Source organism: Carettochelys insculpta, chromosome 26 (genome assembly GCF_033958435.1).
Source record: "Carettochelys insculpta isolate YL-2023 chromosome 26, ASM3395843v1, whole genome shotgun sequence".
Taxonomy (NCBI): domain Eukaryota; kingdom Metazoa; phylum Chordata; order Testudines; family Carettochelyidae; genus Carettochelys; species Carettochelys insculpta.
The window spans coordinates 3,115,500-3,136,042 of NC_134162.1; the positions used below are offsets into that span (position 1 = coordinate 3,115,500).

The following is a 20,543-nucleotide window of genomic DNA, read 5'->3' on the forward strand; positions in this document are numbered from 1 at the left end:
CGGTGGTACTGGCTGTCTGCCTGGAGGGGGATTACGTGGGAATCTGCCTGATGGGCCAGAAGTGATCCTGGATGTAGGTGAAACCCAGGAGCTGGTTGTGGCTCAAGGGAGCAGTGCCCCCATGGAGGCAGACAGGGGTGAGTTATTGTTTGGGGAAGCTCTTAAGGAAGAGAATTTCCCTGAAACTTTTCCTGACCCGTCTGTGGGGACTGCAGAAAATGGGAGTGAGGTGAAGGAGAGTGAACAGGAAAGGTGCATGTCTGTAAGAGCCAGAGCAGCCCTTTGCCTGGGGAGAAGTTTGTTTCAGCTCCTGATGGCCAGGACCTGCCTGAGTGTGAAACCACTGGCTGTGCTCTGGAAGGGTCCAAAGCAGGCAGTGTAAAAGTTTCTCAGGAATTGGAAGCTGGTGCAAGTAAAGTAAAAATTATCAGGGAATGTGAGCAGCCCTGTGAGAACCAAGTAAAACAGCTGCACAGTCAGTCTCTGTAGGATGCAGGAGAGGGCCAGCAATTCCCCATCTCCAGATGGTGGAAACACTTATATTCTTATACTGGACTCCACTTCTGATTCCATGGGGAGGCAGTAGTTGGAGGTGGAAGGACAAAGGAGCTTTGGGCCTGGTGGGCCAGTAAGGGATAAACAGGGATTCCTTCATGTGGATTCTGCGTCTGGGACTCACAAAACAACTCTCAGAAAGCAGTTTGGTTTGCAAATTTCCAGGCTGGCTGGGAGGGGGCCGTCTCCCTGAGATCATCAATGGCCCAGCTCTTGTTAGAAGGGAGGGCACAGCCAGAGAGATCAGATTTCCACCCCGGGGGCAAGAGAGACGATTAGAACTTGATGGTGCTAAGAAAGGCCTCAGCCACTTAGCCCCAAAATACCAGATTCTCAAGGATGTTGCACAAAGGTTGTGGTCTACCAAAGAGCAACGTAAATGTACAGTTGCAATGGGTTTGTTCTGTTACTCACGCTGACTGCTGTAACCAAGGGGTGCTGCTCCCAAAAGCTGTAGAATTGTACCATGCACTGAATGTTTAAAAAGAGCCATGTGACATGATGACATTGATGTAGAAGCATAAATTGTATGCTAAAGGAGTCTGTAACTCTGAAATGTCACCATTGTTCCCTGTAACTAGTCTTGCAACCTCTGACATGAGAAGGAACATTCCAAACCTATTGTGTGGCATGGAAGGGGAAACTGAGGCACACAGCCATTGTGGTGGTCTGGCTAAATGCCAAGGATGGAAGCATTTGTACCTTCCGTTACTGGACTGTAACTGAATTCCAGACATTGGCTGGAGCAGCTGTATGGACTGGTGGTCAGATGGGGCAGGACCCAGACCACAAAAGACCTGTTTGATCTGTTGGTGCTGCAGCGAGACCAACCAACCCAAGGGAACTAAAGGAACTTGCCCGGCTGCATCACATGAAAAGGGCCAAGACCAAGCTCCTGACTTGGAGCCTCCCCCAGCAGGACTATGATGTGGAGGTGGTGCACATCGAGGGGAGAACAGAGGGTACAGCCAATGCCCTGTCACAAGGGGAGAGCCCCGAACTTCCCCAGGTCACCAGTTGAGTGACCCCGCTCAGTTCGGTCTGGAAGGGGGGAGAGATGTGATGAAGTGGGGGATACCTCTGTGTGTGTGTGAGTGGCTCACAGAGGGTGTGGGGCTCCTGCTGAGGGTAACCCTGACGACCAGGTAACACCTTTGTACTGCAGACAAAGGAGGAGGTGGAGCCTGAGGGGTTTGAATTGGAACTGGGAGTTGGAAGCAGTTAGTCTGGGCTGGGAGAAAGAGAGAGACAAAGGAGGGGGCAAGGCCCCAGCTCTGGGGGCCCCTCGGGGCCTCCTCTCCCCAACATGGATTGGACTGGCTGTCTCTGCCTGCTGTACTGACTCCTCTGTATGATGCTGTGTCCTGTCGGCTAATAAACCTGCTGTTTTCCTGCTGAGTGAGAGACTCTCCTGCCTGCGGACAGGGTGCAGAGCTTGGGGGACCCCAGAACCCCATCACAGCTCCGTCCTGGAGCTGCCTCCACCACCTGACTGGGCTGGGAGGCAGCACTGGAATTGAGGAAGGGCTGCCTCGTGGCTAGGGTGATAGCCAGTGACCCAGGTGCAAGGCCAGTCTCCCTGTGTGATCCTGGCCAAGTTACTTAGGTTCTCTGGGTCTCCGTCCTCAGCCATGCACTGGAGCAAAAGCCCTGCCCCAGCCACGTGGGAAGGTAACTCCGGCGAGGATCGCGAGGCCTGGGCAGGCCCTGTGCTGACGGGGCTCTGGACGGCCCCGATTCAGGCCAGCAGGGCTGCCAACGCCCTGCCCTGGCTCCCAGCTGCCACAAGACAAGGTGCCCCGTCCCATGGTGTTCACACGGCCTCTGGTGCTTTCTCTTGCAGAGCACTCCCATAGCCTGCTGGGACCAGGACCGACTCCAGCCTACGCCAGCTCCTCTGCTCCAGAGACCAGGCGCCTTCCGCCCCATGGACGGAGAAGGGCGCTGTCCCCTTCTGCTTGTACGCAGCCCCACCCTGCCGCTCTCCCCTGGGACCTCGCAGGCCCAGCCACCCTCCCCACGCACCTGCCTCGCGGACAGAGGCTCCTTCAGGAGCTGGCCAGCGGCCACGCCATGTTTGTCAGCTGGGCCCAGCCTGTGGCAGGTGGAGACGCCTGAGGATGGGCTGTGAGATTCGTCTGCTTCCTTCCGTCTCTGTTTCATTTTGCTGCTACAGCCGAGGGCAGCTGCTCCTGTGTCTTCTCCCCACAGGCGCTGGGAGCCAGGGAGCCTTCCGCCAAGGGACGGCACAAATCTCCTCTCCGGCACCAGCCGGGGTACCGGCCACAAACCACGTTGCTTCTGGCTGGAGAAGCAGCTGGCTGGCAGAGCCAGGCCTTCAGCACCTAGCCCTTGTGCCTGGCGGGCAGGCAATCAGTGGGGGTGTTCTGGGTGCTGGCCCAGGCGGAGGAGAGGGGGCATGCGGTGCCCCTCTGTGGTGAGAGAAGCAGTGTTCGAGGAAGGAGGAGGATGCCCCTCGGAGCTGAGAGGACGGCTCCTTGTGGGCTGTGTCGCTGCCGGGAGGGGGCTGCCCCGTTTCACTGAGCACTTTGGGGCATCCCAATTCACTGAGCTGTGGGTGTGTGAGCTGGGCAATGCTGAGAGCCCTCACAACAGGCCCCGAGCCCCTCTGCAGCCACCTGCAAGGAGGAGCCGGGAGCTGTCCCTCTCCCCACACCTCCCTCCTCAGCCCACACGCTCCAGAAGTGCAGGCGCAAAGGACGCGTTGGCTGGTCCCTCCCCCCTTGGGTGCCCAGGGAATGAGTCCCCCTGCCCCAGCTGGGGGTGCCCGGGGAGCTCCACCCACCTGCCTCTCTGCAGGGCAGGGAGCAATCGATGCTGGGGGCTCCTACCGCTTTCCATTTCTTCTCGTAAGGTCGGGTCTCTGTCTCCTCTTGCCACGTGCGGCCCCCGTGTCTGGGGCGGTGTCTGTAGCTGGCCGGAAGGAGCCAGGCTCGCCCCGGCTGTTCGGCGGTGCGGGACCAGAGTGGCTGTACAGTTGGTGTATTCCTTGTCTAATACAGTATTAAATATTTTTTTAATTTGAAGAGTAAGTGACCCCTTTGTCTCGGTCCCCTCGCTCTGTGGTCGTGTCGGTGGTCCTGCATGGCTCCCCAGCCTCACCCTGGCTCGGGAACAGACATCTGTCTGTGTGTTCCAATAAACAGGATTTGAAAGCGCCGCCGGCTTGTGCTTTATTCCTGTACCATGGGGGGAAGTGGCCCGATTGGCGCAGCTTCGCCTCGCCTTCCCTGGGTGCCATGTAGAAGAGCCACAAAATAAAGGCAGTCACGGTAAGGCTGCCAGTGGGGGTCGCAGGGCAGCTGGAGCCTGATGGGTATGGCTTAAGCTGGAGCCCACTCAGGTCCGGAGCTTCCCCGCACCATTGCCACAGTTCTGCAGGGTGTCTTCCTACCTCCCTCGCACCAGCATCTTCCCTACCCTGCTCTTGAATCTCCGCCAGGCCAATGCCAGACTCGGGGATCAGCTCCCCAAACCATTGGGTGTTGCTGCCCAACAGGGTTCCCTGCTTTCCAGTGTCCTTCTGGGACACGCAGGTCCAAAGCCTGAGGCTCGAACGCGAGCAGGCCGGCAGATGCTGAGTTCAGCCTTCCCTCCTGCAGGGAGCAGCCCGGCGAGAAGGACAAGTAACCTGCTCACCTGGGTTTTGCAGGGCTCTGGGCCTTAGAGCGCTCACACACCCCAGCAGCTGGGTCCCCTTGGGGTGCCAAGCCCTTACTGTAGAGCTCTAGTTCTTTATATTATGGGAACAACTAAATAACTTTTCTTTATTCACCCTCTCCACACAGCTCAGGATTTTATAGACCTCTATCACATCCCCCCTCAGTCTCCTCTTTTCTAAACTGGCTCGGGAACGGACGTCTGTGTGTTCCAATAGACAGAGACGAGCTACCAAACCGAGTCACAGCTGGGGAGGCATTTATCTGAGGCTATGTCTACACGAGCCCGGAAGCTCAACCTGCTCAGGGGCGATCTTCCAGGGTTCAAGTTCACGGGTAGGGACGAAGGAAATCAACCTGTCAGGGTCGCAGACAACTCCTGCGCTCCTCGCGAGACGTGAGTCGGGGAGATTGGCGGGAGAAACTGTCCCGTCGACCTGCTCTAAGGACGGCCAGGTAAGCCGAGTGCAGGTATGTTGATTCTCGCGACGCTGTTACCATAGCTCGAACTGCGTATGTGCAGTCGACTTACTTTGCCTAGTGTAGACACAGTTTGAGAGGTGATGGGACCCTGCCCCTACAGTGCCCGTGTGGGGAGAAGAGCCAAGTTCGGACGCTAGCGCAGCCTTGTTTACAGCAGACGAAGCTTGCTGGGGCTGCAAATGCACTACTGGCGGCTGACGCGAGCTATATTCAGATTAGAAATCAGATGTAATTCGCTGGCATCCAGAGTAAGTGTTGGAAGAAATTCCTGGGGCGCAGGGGCTGCTGGGTTTGCCACCATGGAACTGCTTTGCTCTTATTCCCGTTGGTCTCTAAGCAGGGATCACCGGGTGAAAGGCCCTGGCGGATGATGCCAATGAGCTGCTCTGTCCTTAAAAAGCTGTGAGTCTCTGAACTGGCGCGGATGACACCCCTGGAGCACCTCTGCTGGCCAGGGTCTGGCACTAGGTGCTACGAAGTGGGAGCAGTGGAAGCTCATTGTTCCTCCAGGGAGAGGGGACGCTCGTCCCCACCCACCATAGGGAAAACAGCATTTGGGATCTGGAGCTGGGAGGCATGAGGCCCGAGCAGCCTGAAGGAGGGGTGCGGTCCAGGTGTCTGAGCACAGCACCTCTGCCTGCAGACCTCAGGGTGGAGTTCTCACACTGTGCCATACCGAGCTCCCAGGAGCGTGACTTTGTTGCACCTTCTTGTATGGCAGTAGCATCTCTCGGCCCCAGCACCAGACCTCGCCCCGACTGTATGCTGGCTGCTGTGCAAACTCCACACCAAGAGTCAGGCCAGTTGCCAGAAACTTCCTCTTGGGGCGCATGACAAGGAGGTTTTGCGATGCTCAGTTGTAAGGGAAGCTGCTGAGCAGAAAAGGCTGGTGGAGGAGCATGACATGGGTAACTGGAAGGAGAACGTTCCATGTGGCACTGACCTGTTAGTGCCCTGTCCAGCTCCCAGTGAAATTGGCACCGGGGCTCTCCCTGACTCAGGAGATTCAGCTCTTGCAGCCTCATCTCCTCCGTGGTCAGTAAAGGACTTTTTGCTTCCCACACTCCTGACGAAAGCACACCCACGAGGCTGGCAGGAAGCAGCCAGTCTCCCTGAGAGAGCCCTGCCTGAGGTTTGTACAGAGGTTTCCGCTCCTGAGCCGCAGATTGCCGAAGAGTGAGTGGGTGGCACAGAGACCAGAGACCATGCCAAAGAGAATGCCTTTATTCAATACAAAACAAATAAGTTAGCAAAAAAAAAACCAATAGAAAACTCCGCCCGGCAGCTCCACATGGCTCCTGCACCTGCAAAACACCAGCTGGCAGAGGAAGTTGGTCAAAGAGCATCTTAAAAAACAAACAAACCAACTCACGCACAAACATTGGCCCCCAAAGAAACAAACCTCCCCACAGAGGGAACGGAACCCAAAGCCTGCACTGGAATCCTTCCGTCTCCCAGGGAAGCCGTGGCATGGCTGCCCTCCACCCTTAAGTCCCGGTTACGAGGAATCATGCCAATGTGCTCTGATCAGTTGCTTTCCAGAGAGGCCGAGAACCCAGCACGGCTCCTGAAGTGGGACTCGGCGTCCCTGGAAACTGGGTCGCTAGCTTGCAGGGTTCCTTTTACACAGCCTGTTTCTCCCTTGTCTCTGGGCCGAGCAAGTGGAAACACACTGCACTGACCAGGGAGTCGGAGAAGTAGCTTCGCTGGTTACAGTCTGTGGCTTTGGACTGGAAATGCATTGTCCAGTGTCTGAAGAGTCTTCTGCTTTATTCCCACCTCGTAACCAGCCAGGGACGACTCTGGAAAACCCCTCGAGGCTTCGGCCACTCTCAGTTCTGACCTCTCTCTTCCTGGAAGGGGACGGCCACGCCTTCCACGGCGATGCTTTCCACAATGGACGAGAGGGAGTGAAGGGTGTGGTCCTCAGAGGACTCATCGGTCAGCAAATGATCTGCAGAGAGCCAGAGAGGAAAGGACTGAGGGCGACTTTGGGGACCCAGCTACCAATGGCGGTGACTGAGGGCAACCCAAGGGGAACAACCAGGAGCCCAGCAGCTGTGGCTGCTGCCAGGGGAGGTGCTAATCTGGTTAGGGCGCTGGCCAGAAAGCATTTGCCTTGTGTTTCCAGCTCTGGCAGGCCCAGGAAGGTCAGCCTGTTGGGTGTGGCTCGCTCCTCCCAGCCGTGGGAGTTAGAGTGACGCTGGCCAGGAAAGGTGACAACTATTCCCTGCCTGACTGAACAATTCAGCGGTGAAGGAGCCAGGCCACGCTGCACTTGCATGCTATCGGCACTCCCTGTTCCCATATGCCAGGGCCTATCTAGGGAGAGTGGGGAAAGGTTGGCGATGGAAAACCAGGCTTATCAGGCCATGTACCTCACAGCTGAACCTCGCTGGGGCCGTCGCGCAAATGGTTAGAAAACTGGCAAACATGGAAAAAACTTGGGCTGGTTTCTTAGCTCCCCTCTGGTTCCTCCCCACTCAGAGGGAAAGCGGGCAAGACGAGGTAGCAAAAGGAGAGAACGGCTATTCACAAGATGTTAGATCAGAGCTAAGGGGATGTGCTATGGACCTCAAAAAAGTGACAGGTTCAAAGCTGCTCAGATGAAACCCTTCTCATACTCGCGAGTGCCCTGGAGAACTCACGGCTGCAGGGTCATTGTGTGTGAAAGCGTGGCGGGGATCAGGAATGAGTACGACCTTTACACAGTGAACAAGGTTGGCATATGCTGACCTGCGACTATGGAGTCGGGAAGGGGGCAGATTATCCCACACCTGTCAGAGCAGGTTTCTCTGAAGCCACTGGCACTGACCACAGTTGGAAACAAGATACTGGAGTAGCAAATATGGCACCTCATCTCTTTTCCCCCGAATGCTGGGGAAATACAGGTTGAACCTCTCTCATCCTGCACCCTCAACTTGAGAGAATTTGCCAGCCCACGTGACCTCAGTATCATCTGGCACATTACAACCCTTCCACTGCTTGCTGGGCTCTTGGAAGACATTTAAGGGTAAATGACAGATAAATGACACAGAAAACTGAAAGCCAGGACTGGTGGCTGTAAACAAGCCTTATAGGACCATGAGAATCTTGGACACTCCCCTGATAAGTGGACAACTGGCTCACTAAACTCATGCCGCATTACAGACGTTGCCAGACAAAAGAGTGCCAGACTAGAGAGGTTCAACCTGTATCAGCGGTTGCTGAGGTGGGAAAATGCCTTTTGGGACTAAGTCTGGTTGAAAATTTTCCCTCAGAATGTCTCTTCCACAGGAAACAGAGTTTTTGATGAAATGTTCAGGGTACGGGTGGGAAATGTACCATATTTGTTGGAAAAGGAAAAATAACCCAAATCCCCAGGCAGAAGAGTTGCAGCAAAAAGTGGGTTTTGGCTGAACGTTCTTGGGTTTTCAGTATTTTTTCTTTTGGGGGTTTTATTTTTCAACAAAAAGTCCAGAGTTCCCCTCTTTCCCAGCCAGCCCTAGGCCTGGCTGCGTTTTTAGATGATGTGACTTAGCAGCTGGAGCTAAGGTGGACCCAAAGCCAGCGGAGCGGCTGCTTTCCACTGTCAAGTGCGAGTCAGACCCTCCGTGGTACAGCCGGCGTCTTATAACTGTGTTGCTTCCCTCCTGAGCTGGTGGCACTCAGCACAACCCCATGCAATGGCAAGAAGGGAGACAATTTGGGCAGCAAAGAACAGGGATCATCTGGCCATCTCCTGCCTAATCAATCCCATGCCATGGCCAGCCCAGCCTCTCCCGTTCTCTGCCTATATACACGAGTTAGTCTCCTGAGGCCTGAGATGCTGTTGAGTGCAGCGGGAAGACGTCCGGGTGAAGTGCGATGGGCGACTGTCTATCAGAGCTCCGCACTGCCTGGCCCTGAACCCAAGAAGCCCCTGGAGGAAAGGGTGTGGTTCTGCGTAGGCCTTACGTCCGGGTGAGCGTAGTCTGAGGTGCTCCATCAGGGGAACCCTGCACCACAGGGGCGCTGACCGAGGGGCAGACGTGCGCCTCGCAGCAGTGATTTGCTGAGCCTAAAAGGGCCGAGCAGACGTTGGGGGCCAGGCTGGGGCCTAGGCTCTGAGACCCAGCGAGCGGGGAAGGACGCAGAGCCAGCTCGAGTTCATTGACCTTGCCGTCGCAGGGTTTAGTGCGGGGTCAGTGAACCCTGAGGGTGGCGATGGGGTGTCAGGACTGAAATGAGTTTGCAATGTCTGGATCCTTCTCCAGCACCAAGGCACGGTCGGCCGCATCTGAGACGTGCACCGAGGTCTCCGCTCCTGAGCCGCAAATTGCGGAAGAGAGCAAAGCAGCGGGCTGGTTCCCGCGGGTAACACCCCTCCCGAGGAGAAGAAATTCCTCCTGAACGTGGAGGGAGGAAGGAGCTCATCGACTGAGGAGCCTCTGGATGCTCATCTCGCAGAATAACCAAAGCCCAAAGGGTGAGAACAGAGGAGCTAAGAAACACTTTTCCTTTCCCTGACAAAAAATTCCTCTGGGGTTGGGAAAATTTGCTAAGCACTACCCTTGACCTCTGCGTGCTCTCCTGGTCTGCTCCTCCCAGCCTGTCTGCTGTGCCTTCTGGAGGTGGTGGTCCCCTACCAGGCCCACTTCCTCCCACCCTCCATCCCCACAGCAAGCAGTTCTGGGAGGAGGCAGCCAGCCTTCCTGCCCTGCTGCAGCTGGACTTGTAGAGATGCTCCCACCTGTGCTGTTCTCATGCCCTGCTCAGGCAGGCAGGGGTTGTAGAGCCCTGAGCCGGCTCTGGGAGGTGAGTCCCTGAGTACACAAGCGAGGGTGGTTAAAAAGACAGTCTGGGTCCTGCTGCTGTACCAAAGGGGTGGGGACAGTCGCGGTCTTGCTGCTCCTGACATGGAAGATGCTGCTTGGGGGTGTAGTCTGGGCAGCCACCGGCACCTGGCCTGGACAGCTGGAAGGACCACCTGGGCACCTCTTGAGAACAATGGGCCCACCCAAGGACGAGGCAAAGGGGAGGCTGGGCCTGCTGGGAATCAAGGCAGTTGGGTGGGAAGGACAGGAGAAGAGGGAGCTGTGATTCCAGAGCTCAGAGAATTTGGATAAACACTCAGTTCTCCAGAGGCTTCTCTGCGCTGAACTCCACAGCTTGGACCTTCCTGCGGAGGCCAGGGTGGGACAGGTGCTCTGCTTACCCCGCGGGTTACTGCTGAGCGCTAGCTGGGTGCCCCACTCCGGGCTGTTGGACCCACACTCGCCGGCCACCTGAGGAGACAAGCAGCATTAGGGTTACTCATGCCAAGAACGCCACCCTCCCTAGGGGCCAGCACCTGGGCGCCGGGCCAGGTGGGCTTGGAAATGCTCCAGCCTGTTGGCCCAGGTGGCCCTGGAGCGCCCCTCCCGCAGTCCCAGGGAGAGCAGCGAGTCCTGTTCTGGCCACACGGAAGCACCTGCCGCTGTCACCAGCTTGTCCTGCATGAGGAGTCTGACGCGCTACCTGTTAATTAAAGATCCCAGCAACCAGTTCCAACATGGAGACCCCTGGGCCAGGGCTGGACCCCGAAGGGGCAGCTCAGACCTTCAGTGCCTGCTCGGTGCTCCTGGGAGCCGAATGTGAGTGTGCCGGTGACGGGTACGGCTGTTCACCTAGCTCAGTCCCTGGGAATAATTGTGTCCCCTGCGGCTCACAGAGAGTCGACCTTCCTGGGATCCTTGAAAGAGGGGGGCAGTAAATGGGACCCACATGGGACTGGCTGCTGAGAGGGACATTTGGGGCTTAAACTCCAGGGAGTCTTTGGACAGCTGTGTTGTGGCAAATGCGAACCCGACTGGGCTTGGGCGTCTCTCTCCTGCGGAGGCGGCAGAGACCCCCGCAGACAGAGGCGAAAGCAGCGGGGAGAGCTCCTGAGGAGATATGTGAGCTGGGAAAGCACCTTGGCCCTGGGGAGGAGCTACTGCAGACGGCAGAACCTGGGAAGGAAGCAAGCGAAGGGGAAGGGGAGGGACCAGCGGCTCCCTGGGCTGGGAAGCTCACGCCCAGGGCCAGACTGTAGCCCCTGCTGCGGTGGCATCTCCTGTCCTACTGGCCAGCGTGCTGCTGACCTCGCAGCCTTGCCTTGGGCACTCAGCAAACAGTTGCAGCTGTGTCTCTGCGCCACCTTGGCCACCCCCGTGCTCTGCCATGTGGCTTCTCAGCTGGTCAGGGCTCCTCTTGCTGCCGCTCCAAAGCCCTCACCTGGGGAGCTTCCCGGGGCCGAGCGCAATCTGGGGCCTTGCTGGGCAGGACCGTTACAAGAAAAGTTCTAGTGTGCAGTTGCTACCCTGATCCTGACAAACGCTCATTGCATACACGCAGGCCTGGCGCCTAGAACCCTACCGGCTGTCGGACGGGGTGGGGAGGAGACAATAGAAGATGCCATGGTGCAGACCTACCCAGCAGTCAGAGGGCATGCAACCAGCCCCACTCGTTAACCCCTGTGGGCTGCTCCTCACCAGAGTGGTTCACCTGGTGAACACATCCGGAACATGGGGAAGCCCTGACATCACAGGTCACCAAGGCTACCACGTGCTTCACCACCGGTGGCTCATGACCCCGGGAGGCTCAGAAAAGGCTATCGGGAGGGTGGGGGACAGGGCTTAGAAAATGTCAGTGCAATCTCTAAGCAAAGAAAACCTTGCTCCCTCCTTGCCACGCTCCCAAGGGCCCCACATGCGTGCAACATGTTGTTTACTCTTGTGTAGCAAGTGCAAGAGGGTCGCAGATGTGTTTCGCCCAATAAGGGCTCGCCAACCCTTATGTACATTTGTAACGTAAAACCTAACATTTTGGGGAAAATTTAACTTCCTTTCAATTTTTCTATTTTTGGACAAAAGTCAAAATGGAAAAGTTTGTTATGAATCTACTTTTTTGTTGTGTTTTGGGTTTTTTAGTTCTTACTCTAATATTTTCCTTTTTTCTCCTGTTTACCTGAGGATAAAACAGTTAAGGAACTCTGGCCTGGGGGGGAGGATCAAAGGGAGCCTGGCACAAGCGTGCGTGGAGTGTCCACACCAGCCTTTCTGTTCCATACCTTGGGTTAGCCGGCAGTTACATGACGTCAGCCAAAAATAGAGAGTGAGGGCATCCCCCGGGTCTCCGCTCACCCCTTGAACAGGGAGGTTATGTCTCCTAGTGTGCACAGTCACTGGGATTTATACCCATGATCTAACCCTGTAGGTTACGAGAGGCTGTCTTCACCGCCAAAAGAGGTGTGTTTCTCTATGGAGGCAACCAACTGGCGAGAACACTTGGTGTGAAATCCTGCTGGAGAGAAGGACCCTGGAGTTTTCACTTCAATGAAGCCAGTTGTGGTAAACCGCAGGAGGGGGAGAGGTGGTATAGGGTTGATCTCATCCAGCTACGTGGTGGTAAAGACTCCTTTTACCTTCTCTCCACAGTGGTTTGACACCCACATTGCCCTCTTGAAATGAAAGCGCACCTGCTCTTTGCGGTGAAGATATCCCCACTGTTGCATTTGCAAAGACATTGTGGTTTCCATTGTTCCAATTAGCTGGTAAGGTAATGCACAAGCACGAACTGCTTGAAATATGGTATTTGCCAGGAAAAAAACTCACACTTTCTCATGGAATTGTTTGAAATGATTTTTCAACTAACTGAATTGAAATTATAATGTTTGTTTTGTTTTGGAGATAAAAGATGGGCGAAGCACAGCTTGAACCTCTCTCATCCGGCACCCTTGGGACCTGACCGTGTCTGGACAAGAGAATTTGCCAGACCGTGGGAGGTCAATATTGTCTAGCATATTACCAACATTTCCACCGCTTACTGGGCTCCTAGAATACCTTCAAGGGTAAATTAGAGCTAAATAAGAATAAAGAACATTTAAAAACTGGTGGCTGGAAACCAACTTTACAGGACCACTGCAAACTTGGCCATACCCGGATAAGGGGTCATCCAGCTAACTAAAATCATGCCAGATTAGAGATGTTGCTCGATGAGAGAGTGCTGGACTACAGAGGTTCAACGTATAATAGCTTTTATTGGGCGTCAGTTGGTTGAAAGCTAGATGCTTTCGAGCCATGCAGAGCTCTGCCCCTGGTCTGTTTCAGGTTTAATTGAATAAAATATGTCCATTTTGTTTAGCTTTTCACATCCCTGGTTTTGTTGGTTTTATCCTCAGGTAAACAGGAGAAAAAAGGAAAATATTGGAGTAAAAACTAAAAAACCCAAAACACAACAAAAACGTAGATTCATAACAAAATTTTCCATTTTGACTTTTGTCCAAAAGTAGAAAAATTGAAAGGAAATTAAATTTTCCCCAAAATGTTAGGTTTTACGTTACAAATGTAAAGCAAACCCGTTCAATGCATCCTACTGAGGGGGCGGAGAGGCAAGCAGCATATAAAGTAGGTTAAAGAGGAGCTAGTAGGCCCAATGGTTTAACATGGCAATTGATTCTGGCTGTCGGTGTAAGCAGTTTGCATTGATTCATTTCAACAGGCGCCCACAGTGTAGGAGAAAGCCGTCTAAACCCATCCCAGCTGAGTTTTTATGCTTATGTTCCTGTCCCTTTGCCTCAGCGGGTTGGTGACTTCTGGCGCTTTTTCTCAGCTCTGATCAGTGTAATAAAAGAAAAGTTGTGGAACACTAAAGAAAAAAAAAATTTCACAGCCAGATCTGTGACTCAAGAACTGTGATCCATACAACGTGGGCAGCAAAGTACTGCAAAGGGCTCCTCCAGTGAGGTCCTGAACATCCTGAGCTCCTATTGACCGCCCTAGGGTGCTGAGCCCCTCACAGGACTGAGCCCAGAGTGCATTGCAGTCCTCCACGTCTTCTACAACGTGCACAACTTTACCAAAGCGCTGGGGTATTGGCGGCTTGGGCCTTTTTATCAGGAGTCTCATGACAGTCAGCAATTTTCTTAAATCACCAGCTCCTGGAGGCTAGAGAGTGTCTATGGGAATGCCAGTTGTCATCATTTTCAAGCAAGTTTCTACCCCAGACGTTACCAAGGGAAAGCTTGCTGGGAGTGTATTCACAACTCAGCACCGTGGGTGTGTGCCCTTTTAAACCTCTTCATTTCACAGGCACTTTGGTTCTCTTAGTGGGTGCTGCCGGGAGCTGGACGAGGAATGCCTTTCTCAGCTCCCTGGCGATTCCAAACCCCGTCTGGGCTGAACCGAAGACAATTTCTTGGAGCATTTCAAAGCAAACGAAACAAATAAATGAACATCAAATTCTGCGTGGAACAAAGACGTTCCCCTGCCCAAGCCCTGACTCCCACACACGTACAATGGGCAGGCCTGGCTCTGAGACTCCTCGCTGAACCCAGGGGCCCATGAGCGGCACTTGGATGGGCACAATGAATAGAACAAATGTTCCTCCCTCCCAGACGTGCCCTCGTGCCCGTGTTCTCTCCATCACATGGGCCGGGGGCTTGCCGCTTAGATGCCCCAGGCTGTGACGATAGTTGTGGCTGCCAATGCTGTTTTCTCTGGCGAGGTGCAGAGGTTCGCTCTTCGCGTGCCAGGCTCCGGGGAGTTTCACTTCCATTGCCTAGAGCGTTCACTGCCTGCCTACGGCACCCCGCGTGTAGGGCGGGTACCAGAGATTCCACTGCAGGGCAGTCGCTCAAGCGACGACGCTGCCTCTGGGCACGAGGCTGTTTGGCCAGAGAGTGGCAAAGCAGCCAGAGTGCAGTGCCTGCGGGACCACTGCCCAGGTGCAGCGTGGCCGGGTTCGTGGGCCGCGCCGTCTGGCAGGAAGCGAGTCGCGTTGTGACCCAGCCCTCGTGCCGGGGCAGGGAAGGCGTTCTGCCGGTGCAGAGAGCACCGTGTCAAGCTCCCGCCCGGTGTGCTTGGTGGCACGAGCAGCAGCCAACAGGGCCCTGAGCGTGGCCAAAAGCAGGGGAGGAGGTGTGCTGCTCGGGGAGGAGCTGCGAAGCAGGGCAGGCGTCAGAGCAACCCGCCTCGTGGCCTGAGCCCACGTGGCTGCTGCCATTGAGAAGGGCCTCACGGCCCACCTTCCCCGCTGGGCTCCACACGCCTCTTTCGGGCTCGCTTTCCACGCCCGCTTTTTGAGCTCAGTAGCCTCCACGGTTGGCCCTTCCAGTCCCTCTTCCCCTGGGGTGGGATGGGGCGCAGACACTCCATGGCTGGACGTGGCGGTCGTTCAACAACCTTTCCCTGTGAAACGAGGGCCGGCTGTGGGGGATTTGGCGCGTCTGGGCGGGGGCCGGCTGTGGGGGATTTGGCGCGTCTGGGCAGGGCCGGCTGTGGGGGATTTGGCGCGTCTGGGCAGGGCCGGCTGTGGGGGATTTGGCGCGTCTGGGCAGGGGCTGGCTGTGGGCGATTTGGTGTCTCTGGGCAGGGGCTGGCTATGGATGTTTCAGTCTCTCTGGGCGGGGTCTGGCTGTGGGGGATTTGGTGTGTCAGCAGGGGCCAGCTATGGGAGTTTTGGTGTGTCTGGGCAGGGGCCGGCTGTGGGGGATTTGGTCTCTCTGGGCAGCGGCCGGCTGTGGACGTTTCGGTCTCTCTGGGCAGGGGCCGGCTATGGACGTTTCAGTCTCCCGGGGCAGGGGCCGGCTATGGACGTTTCGGTCTCCCGGGGCAGGGGCTGGCTATGGACCTTTCGGTCTCTCTGGGCAGGGGCTGGCTATGGACGTTTCGGTCTCTCTGGGCTGGGGCCGGCTATGGACGTTTCGGTCTCCCGGGGCAGGGGCCGGCTATGGACGTTTCGGTCTCCCGGGGCAGGGGCCGGCTATGGACGTTTCGGTCTCCCGGGGCAGGGGCTGGGGCTGGCTATGGACCTTTCGGTCTCTCTGGGCAGGGGCCGGCTATGGACGTTTTGGTCTCCCGGGGCAGGGGCTGGGGCTGGCTATGGCCGTTTCGGTCTCCTGGGGCGGGGGCCGGCTATGGACGTTTCGGTCTCCCCGGGGCAGGGGCAGGGGCCGGCTATGGACGTTTCGGTCTCCCGGGGCAGGGGCTGGCTATGGACCTTTCAGTCTCCCCGGGGCAGGGGCCGGCTATGGACCTTTCGGTCTCTCTGGGCTGGGGCCGGCTATGGACGTTTCGGTCTCCTGGGGCGGGGGCTGGGGCTGGCTATGGACGTTTCGGTCTCCTGGGGCAGGGGCTGGGGCTGGCTATGGACGTTTCCATCTCCCGGGGCGGGGGCTGGGGCCGGCTATGGACGTTTCGGTCTCCCGGGGCAGGGGCCGGCTATGGACCTTTCGGTCTCTCTGGGCAGGGGCTGGGGCCGGCTATGGACGTTTCGGTCTCCCGGGGCGGGGGCTGGGGCCGGCTATGGACGTTTCGGTCTCCCGGGGCGGGGGCTGGGGCCGGCTATGGACGTTTCGGTCTCCCAGGGCAGGGGCTGGGGCTGGCTATGGACGTTTTGGTCTCCCGGGGCAGGGGCTGGGGCCGGCTATGGACGTTTCGGTCTCCCGGGGCGGGGGCTGGGGCCGGCTATGGACGTTTCGGTCTCCCGGGGCGGGGGCTGGGGCCGGCTATGGACGTTTCGGTCTCCCAGGGCAGGGGCTGGGGCTGGCTATGGACGTTTCGGTCTCCCAGGGCAGGGGCTGGGGCTGGCTATGGACGTTTCGGTCTCCCAGGGCAGGGGCTGGGGCTGGCTATGGACGTTTCGGTCTCCCGGGGCAGGGGCTGGCTATGGACCTTTCGGTCTCTCTGGGCGGGGGCTGGCTATGGACATTTCCGTCTCCTGGGGCAGGGGCTGGGGCTGGCTATGGACGTTTCGGTCTCCCGGGGCAGGGGCTGGGACTGGCTATGGACGTTTCGGTCTCCCGGGGCAGGGGCTGGGGCTGGCTATGGACGTTTCGGTCTCCTGGGGCAGGGGCTGGGGCTGGCTATGGCCGTTTTGGTCTCCCGGGGCAGAGGCTGGAGCCGGCTATGGCCGTTTCGGTCTCCCGGGGCAGGGGCTGGGGCTGGCTATGGCCGTTTCGGTCTCCCGGGGCGTGGCGAGTTGCACTTACCCCCGGCTGGGCGGCGTTGCTGCGGTACCGCACGTCCCTCTGGTCCCGCTCCTGCTGGTTGAGTGTGCTGAGCAGGCTCTGCAGGCGCTCGATGTACTGGATGGCGCTGCGCAGGATTTCCACTTTGGGCAGCCGCTGGTTGGGGTTCAGTAACGTGCTCCGTTTCAGGGCCTCAAAGGCCTCGTTCACCTTCTTCAGCCGGCGCTTCTCGCGCAGCGTGGCGGCTCGCCGCCGGTCGATGGACACCGTTTTCCTCTTGCAGATCTTGCAGGCCCAGGGCAAGCACTGTCCGGGGCAGTGCTCGGGCAGGGGCGAGCCCTTCTCCTCCAGCCCTGTCCTGCCCTCCGGGCAGAGCCCCAGGCCTGGCCGCTCCTGGTACGCTCCCTGCTCGTAGCCCTGCAAGCGGGAGCTCAAGTAGTTTTCCCCGTCATAGAACCGCTGGTCTGGGAAGAAGTAAGGGTTGGTCTCAAAAAGCTCCATGGACAAATAGCTGGCAGGGAGCAGCCTCCTCGGAGCGTGTGGCTGAGTGGCAGCTGCTCTGGCTCCCAACACCAACTGGTTGGTGGCATTTAAACCCTGGCGCGGGCATTAAATCACGGAGATAAATATAGAAAACCCTAAAGGAAACCTGAGCCTGCCCTAAGCTGCTGCCTCACATCAAAACTTGTCCAGCTGATTTCATGTGGGCTGCCTGCGGGGATTAGGCTGCTGGGCTGCGCTGGGCCTGGGAGGGACGGGGGAGCTGGCATGTGTTGGACGGCAGCTTGGCCACCTCGCGAACAACAGCCTTGTTTGAGTCCTTCTCCGCTCGTCTCTTTCCAGCCGGGCTGCTCCCCGGGGCTGGCAGTGCCGCACTGCATTCCTGCATCATCTGCTGCCTTCACTTACTGCTGCTGGCCTGGCCGGAGCCAGCCCCACGGCAAGGAGCAGCCTGGGTCCAGCCCGCACTGGGGAGAAAGGCCAACGCTGCCTGGCCCGCCCCACGCCAAGTGCATCGCACAGCCCTTCCCCTCGCACCCTACTTAGCCTCCTCAGCAGGCCTGCTCTGCCTGGAGCCCTCACCGCCTGTCCCGCTCTGCCCCTCCCCTCACCGCCTGCCCCGCTCTGCCCCTCCCCTCACCGCCTGCCCCGCTCCGCCCCTCCCCTCCCCGCCTGCCCCGCTCCGCCCCTCCCTGCTGCGCTCTTACCTCCCCTCACCGGCTGCCCCGCTCCGCCCCTCCCTGCTGCGCTCTGCCCCTCCCCTCCCCGCCTGCCCCGCTCCGCCCCTCCCTGCTGCGCTCTTACCTCCCCTCACCGGCTGCCCCGCTCCGCCCCTCCCTGCTGCGCTCTTACCTCCCCTCACCGGCTGCCCCGCTCCGCCCCTCCCCTCCCCGCCTGCCCCGCTCCGCCCCTCCCTGCCGCGCTCTTACCTCCCCTCACTGCCTGCCCCACTCTGCCCCTCCCCTCACCGCCTGCCCCACTCCGCCCCTCCCCTCACCGCCTGCCCCACTCTGCCCCTCCCCTCGCCTTGCACCCCACCCATTCCTTCATGCCATGCTCTGCCTGGAGCCCCACACCCTGCCCCACTTTGCCCTTCACCTCACTCCCAGGCCTCCCTGCCCCAGTGCCCCACTCTGACCTTCAAGCCCTGCTCAGCCCCTTCCCTGCCCTCTGCCCCTCCCCACCCCTCACGCTCTCTGCCTACCCCCTCACCGACTCCCTAGCCCTTTGTCCCTTGGCTCACTCGTCTCTGCCTGGCCCTGTGCCCCTCAGCCTGTCCCACCTCCCGGCCTCTTCCCCACCCACCCCATCATCTTGTCTGCTCGTTCTCCAGATCACTGCTGTGTCCAACACTCCAGCTATGTCCCCCTCCCCGGCCCAGCCTGCTCCTGAATTCCTCACGCCCCCAGCGCCCCAGTGCAGCCAGAAGGTGTGGCAGGAACACGTGTGTGGGATGGCACCGGACACGGCCTGCTCCCTCATCTCTCCCTTGCGGAGCACTGCCGGCCCTGGGGCCAGGCTGCGGCCCTCTGTGGTGCTTCTACTGTTCTCCCTCCCTCGGTCACACACTGCCCATCCATCCATCCCTGCCAATGCTCACCTCCCCAGCCAGCTCCCGCGCTCACCCCGCCAGCCCATCCATCCATCCATCCATCCCTGCCAATGCTCACCTCCCCAGCCAGCTCCCGCGCTCACCCCGCCAGCCCCAGCCCATCCATCCATCCATCCCTGCCAATGCTCACCTCCCCAGCCAGCTCCCGCGCTCACCCCGCCAGCCCATCCATCCATCCATCCATCCCTGCCAATGCTCACCTCCCCAGCCAGCTCCCGCGCTCACCCCGCCAGCCCATCCATCCATCCATCCATCCCTGTCAATGCTCACCTCCCCAGCCAGCTCCCGCGCTCACCCCGCCAGCCCCAGCCCATCCATCCATCCATCCCTGCCAACGCTCACCTCCCCAGCCAGCTCCCGCGCTCACCCCGCCAGCCCCAGCCCATCCATCCATCCATCCCTGCCAACGCTCACCTCCCCAGCCAGCTCCCGCGCTCACCCCGCCAGCCCATCCATCCATCCATCCATCCCTGCCAACGCTCACCTCCCCAGCCAGCTCCCGCACTCACCCCGCCAGCCCCAGCCCATCCATCCATCCATCCCTGCCAACGCTCACCTCCCCAGCCAGCTCCCGCGCTCACCCCGCCAGCCCATCCATCCATCCATCCATCCCTGCCAACGCTCACCTCCCCAGCCAGCTCCCGCGCTCACCCCGCCAGCCCATCCATCCATCCATCCATCCCTGCCAATGCTCACCTCCCCAGCCAGCTCCCGCGCTCACCCCGCCAGCCCCAGCCCATCCATCCATCCATCCCTGCCAACGCTCACCTCCCCAGCCAGCTCCCGCGCTCACCCCGCCAGCCCCAGCCCATCCATCCATCCATCCCTGCCAATGCTCACCTCCCCAGCCAGCTCCCGCGCTCACCCCGCCAGCCCCAGCCCATCCATCCATCCATCCCTGCCAATGCTCACCTCCCCGGCCAGCTCCCGCGCTCACCCCGCCAGCCCATCCATCCATCCATCCATCCCTGCCAACGCTCACCTCCCCAGCCAGCTCCCGCGCTCACCCCGCCAGCCCATCCATCCATCCATCCATCCCTGCCAACGCTCACCTCCCCAGCCAGCTCCCGCGCTCACCCCGCCAGCCCATCCATCCATCCATCCATCCCTGCCAACGCTCACCTCCCCAGCCAGCTCCCGCGCTCACCCCGCCAGCCCATCCATCCATCCATCCATCCCTGCCAACGCTCACCTCCCCAGCCAGCTCCCGCGCTCACCCCGCCAGCCCATCCATCCATCCATCCTTCCCTGCCAATGCTCACCTCCCCAGCCAGCTCCCGCGCTCACCCCGCCAGCCCATCCATCCATCCATCCATCCCTGCCAACGCTCACCTCCCCAGCCAGCTCCCGCGCTCACCCCGCCAGCCCATCCATCCATCCATCCTTCCCTGCCAATGCTCACCTCCCCAGCCAGCTCCCGCGCTCACCCCGCCAGCCCATCCATCCATCCATCCATCCCTGCCAACGCTCACCTCCCCAGCCAGCTCCCGCGCTCACCCCGCCAGCCCATCCATCCATCCATCCATCCCTGCCAACGCTCACCTCCCCAGCCAGCTCCCGCGCTCACCCCGCCAGCCCATCCATCCATCCATCCTTCCCTGCCAATGCTCACCTCCCCAGCCAGCTCCCGCGCTCACCCCACCAGCCCATCCATCCATCCATCCATCCCTGCCAATGCTCACCTCCCCAGCCAGCTCCCGCGCTCACCCCGCCAGCCCCAGCCCATCCATCCATCCATCCCTGCCAATGCTCACCTCCCCAG

General features: G+C 58.9%; 1 protein-coding gene across 1 annotated transcript; it reads right to left on the reverse strand.

Moving 5' to 3' along the window:
- Positions 1–5,920: 5,920 nt before the first annotated feature.
- MYOG (myogenin) lies at positions 5,921–17,220 on the reverse strand. Its single transcript, XM_074977878.1, has 3 exons — positions 16,690–17,220; positions 9,895–9,964; positions 5,921–6,672 (listed from the first exon to the last, which is right to left on the reverse strand). The coding sequence occupies exons 1-3, from the start codon at positions 17,167–17,169 to the stop codon at positions 6,551–6,553; spliced, it is 672 nt and encodes a 223-aa protein (XP_074833979.1). The 5' UTR covers positions 17,170–17,220; the 3' UTR covers positions 5,921–6,550.
- Between the last annotated feature and the right edge of the window lie 3,323 nt (positions 17,221–20,543).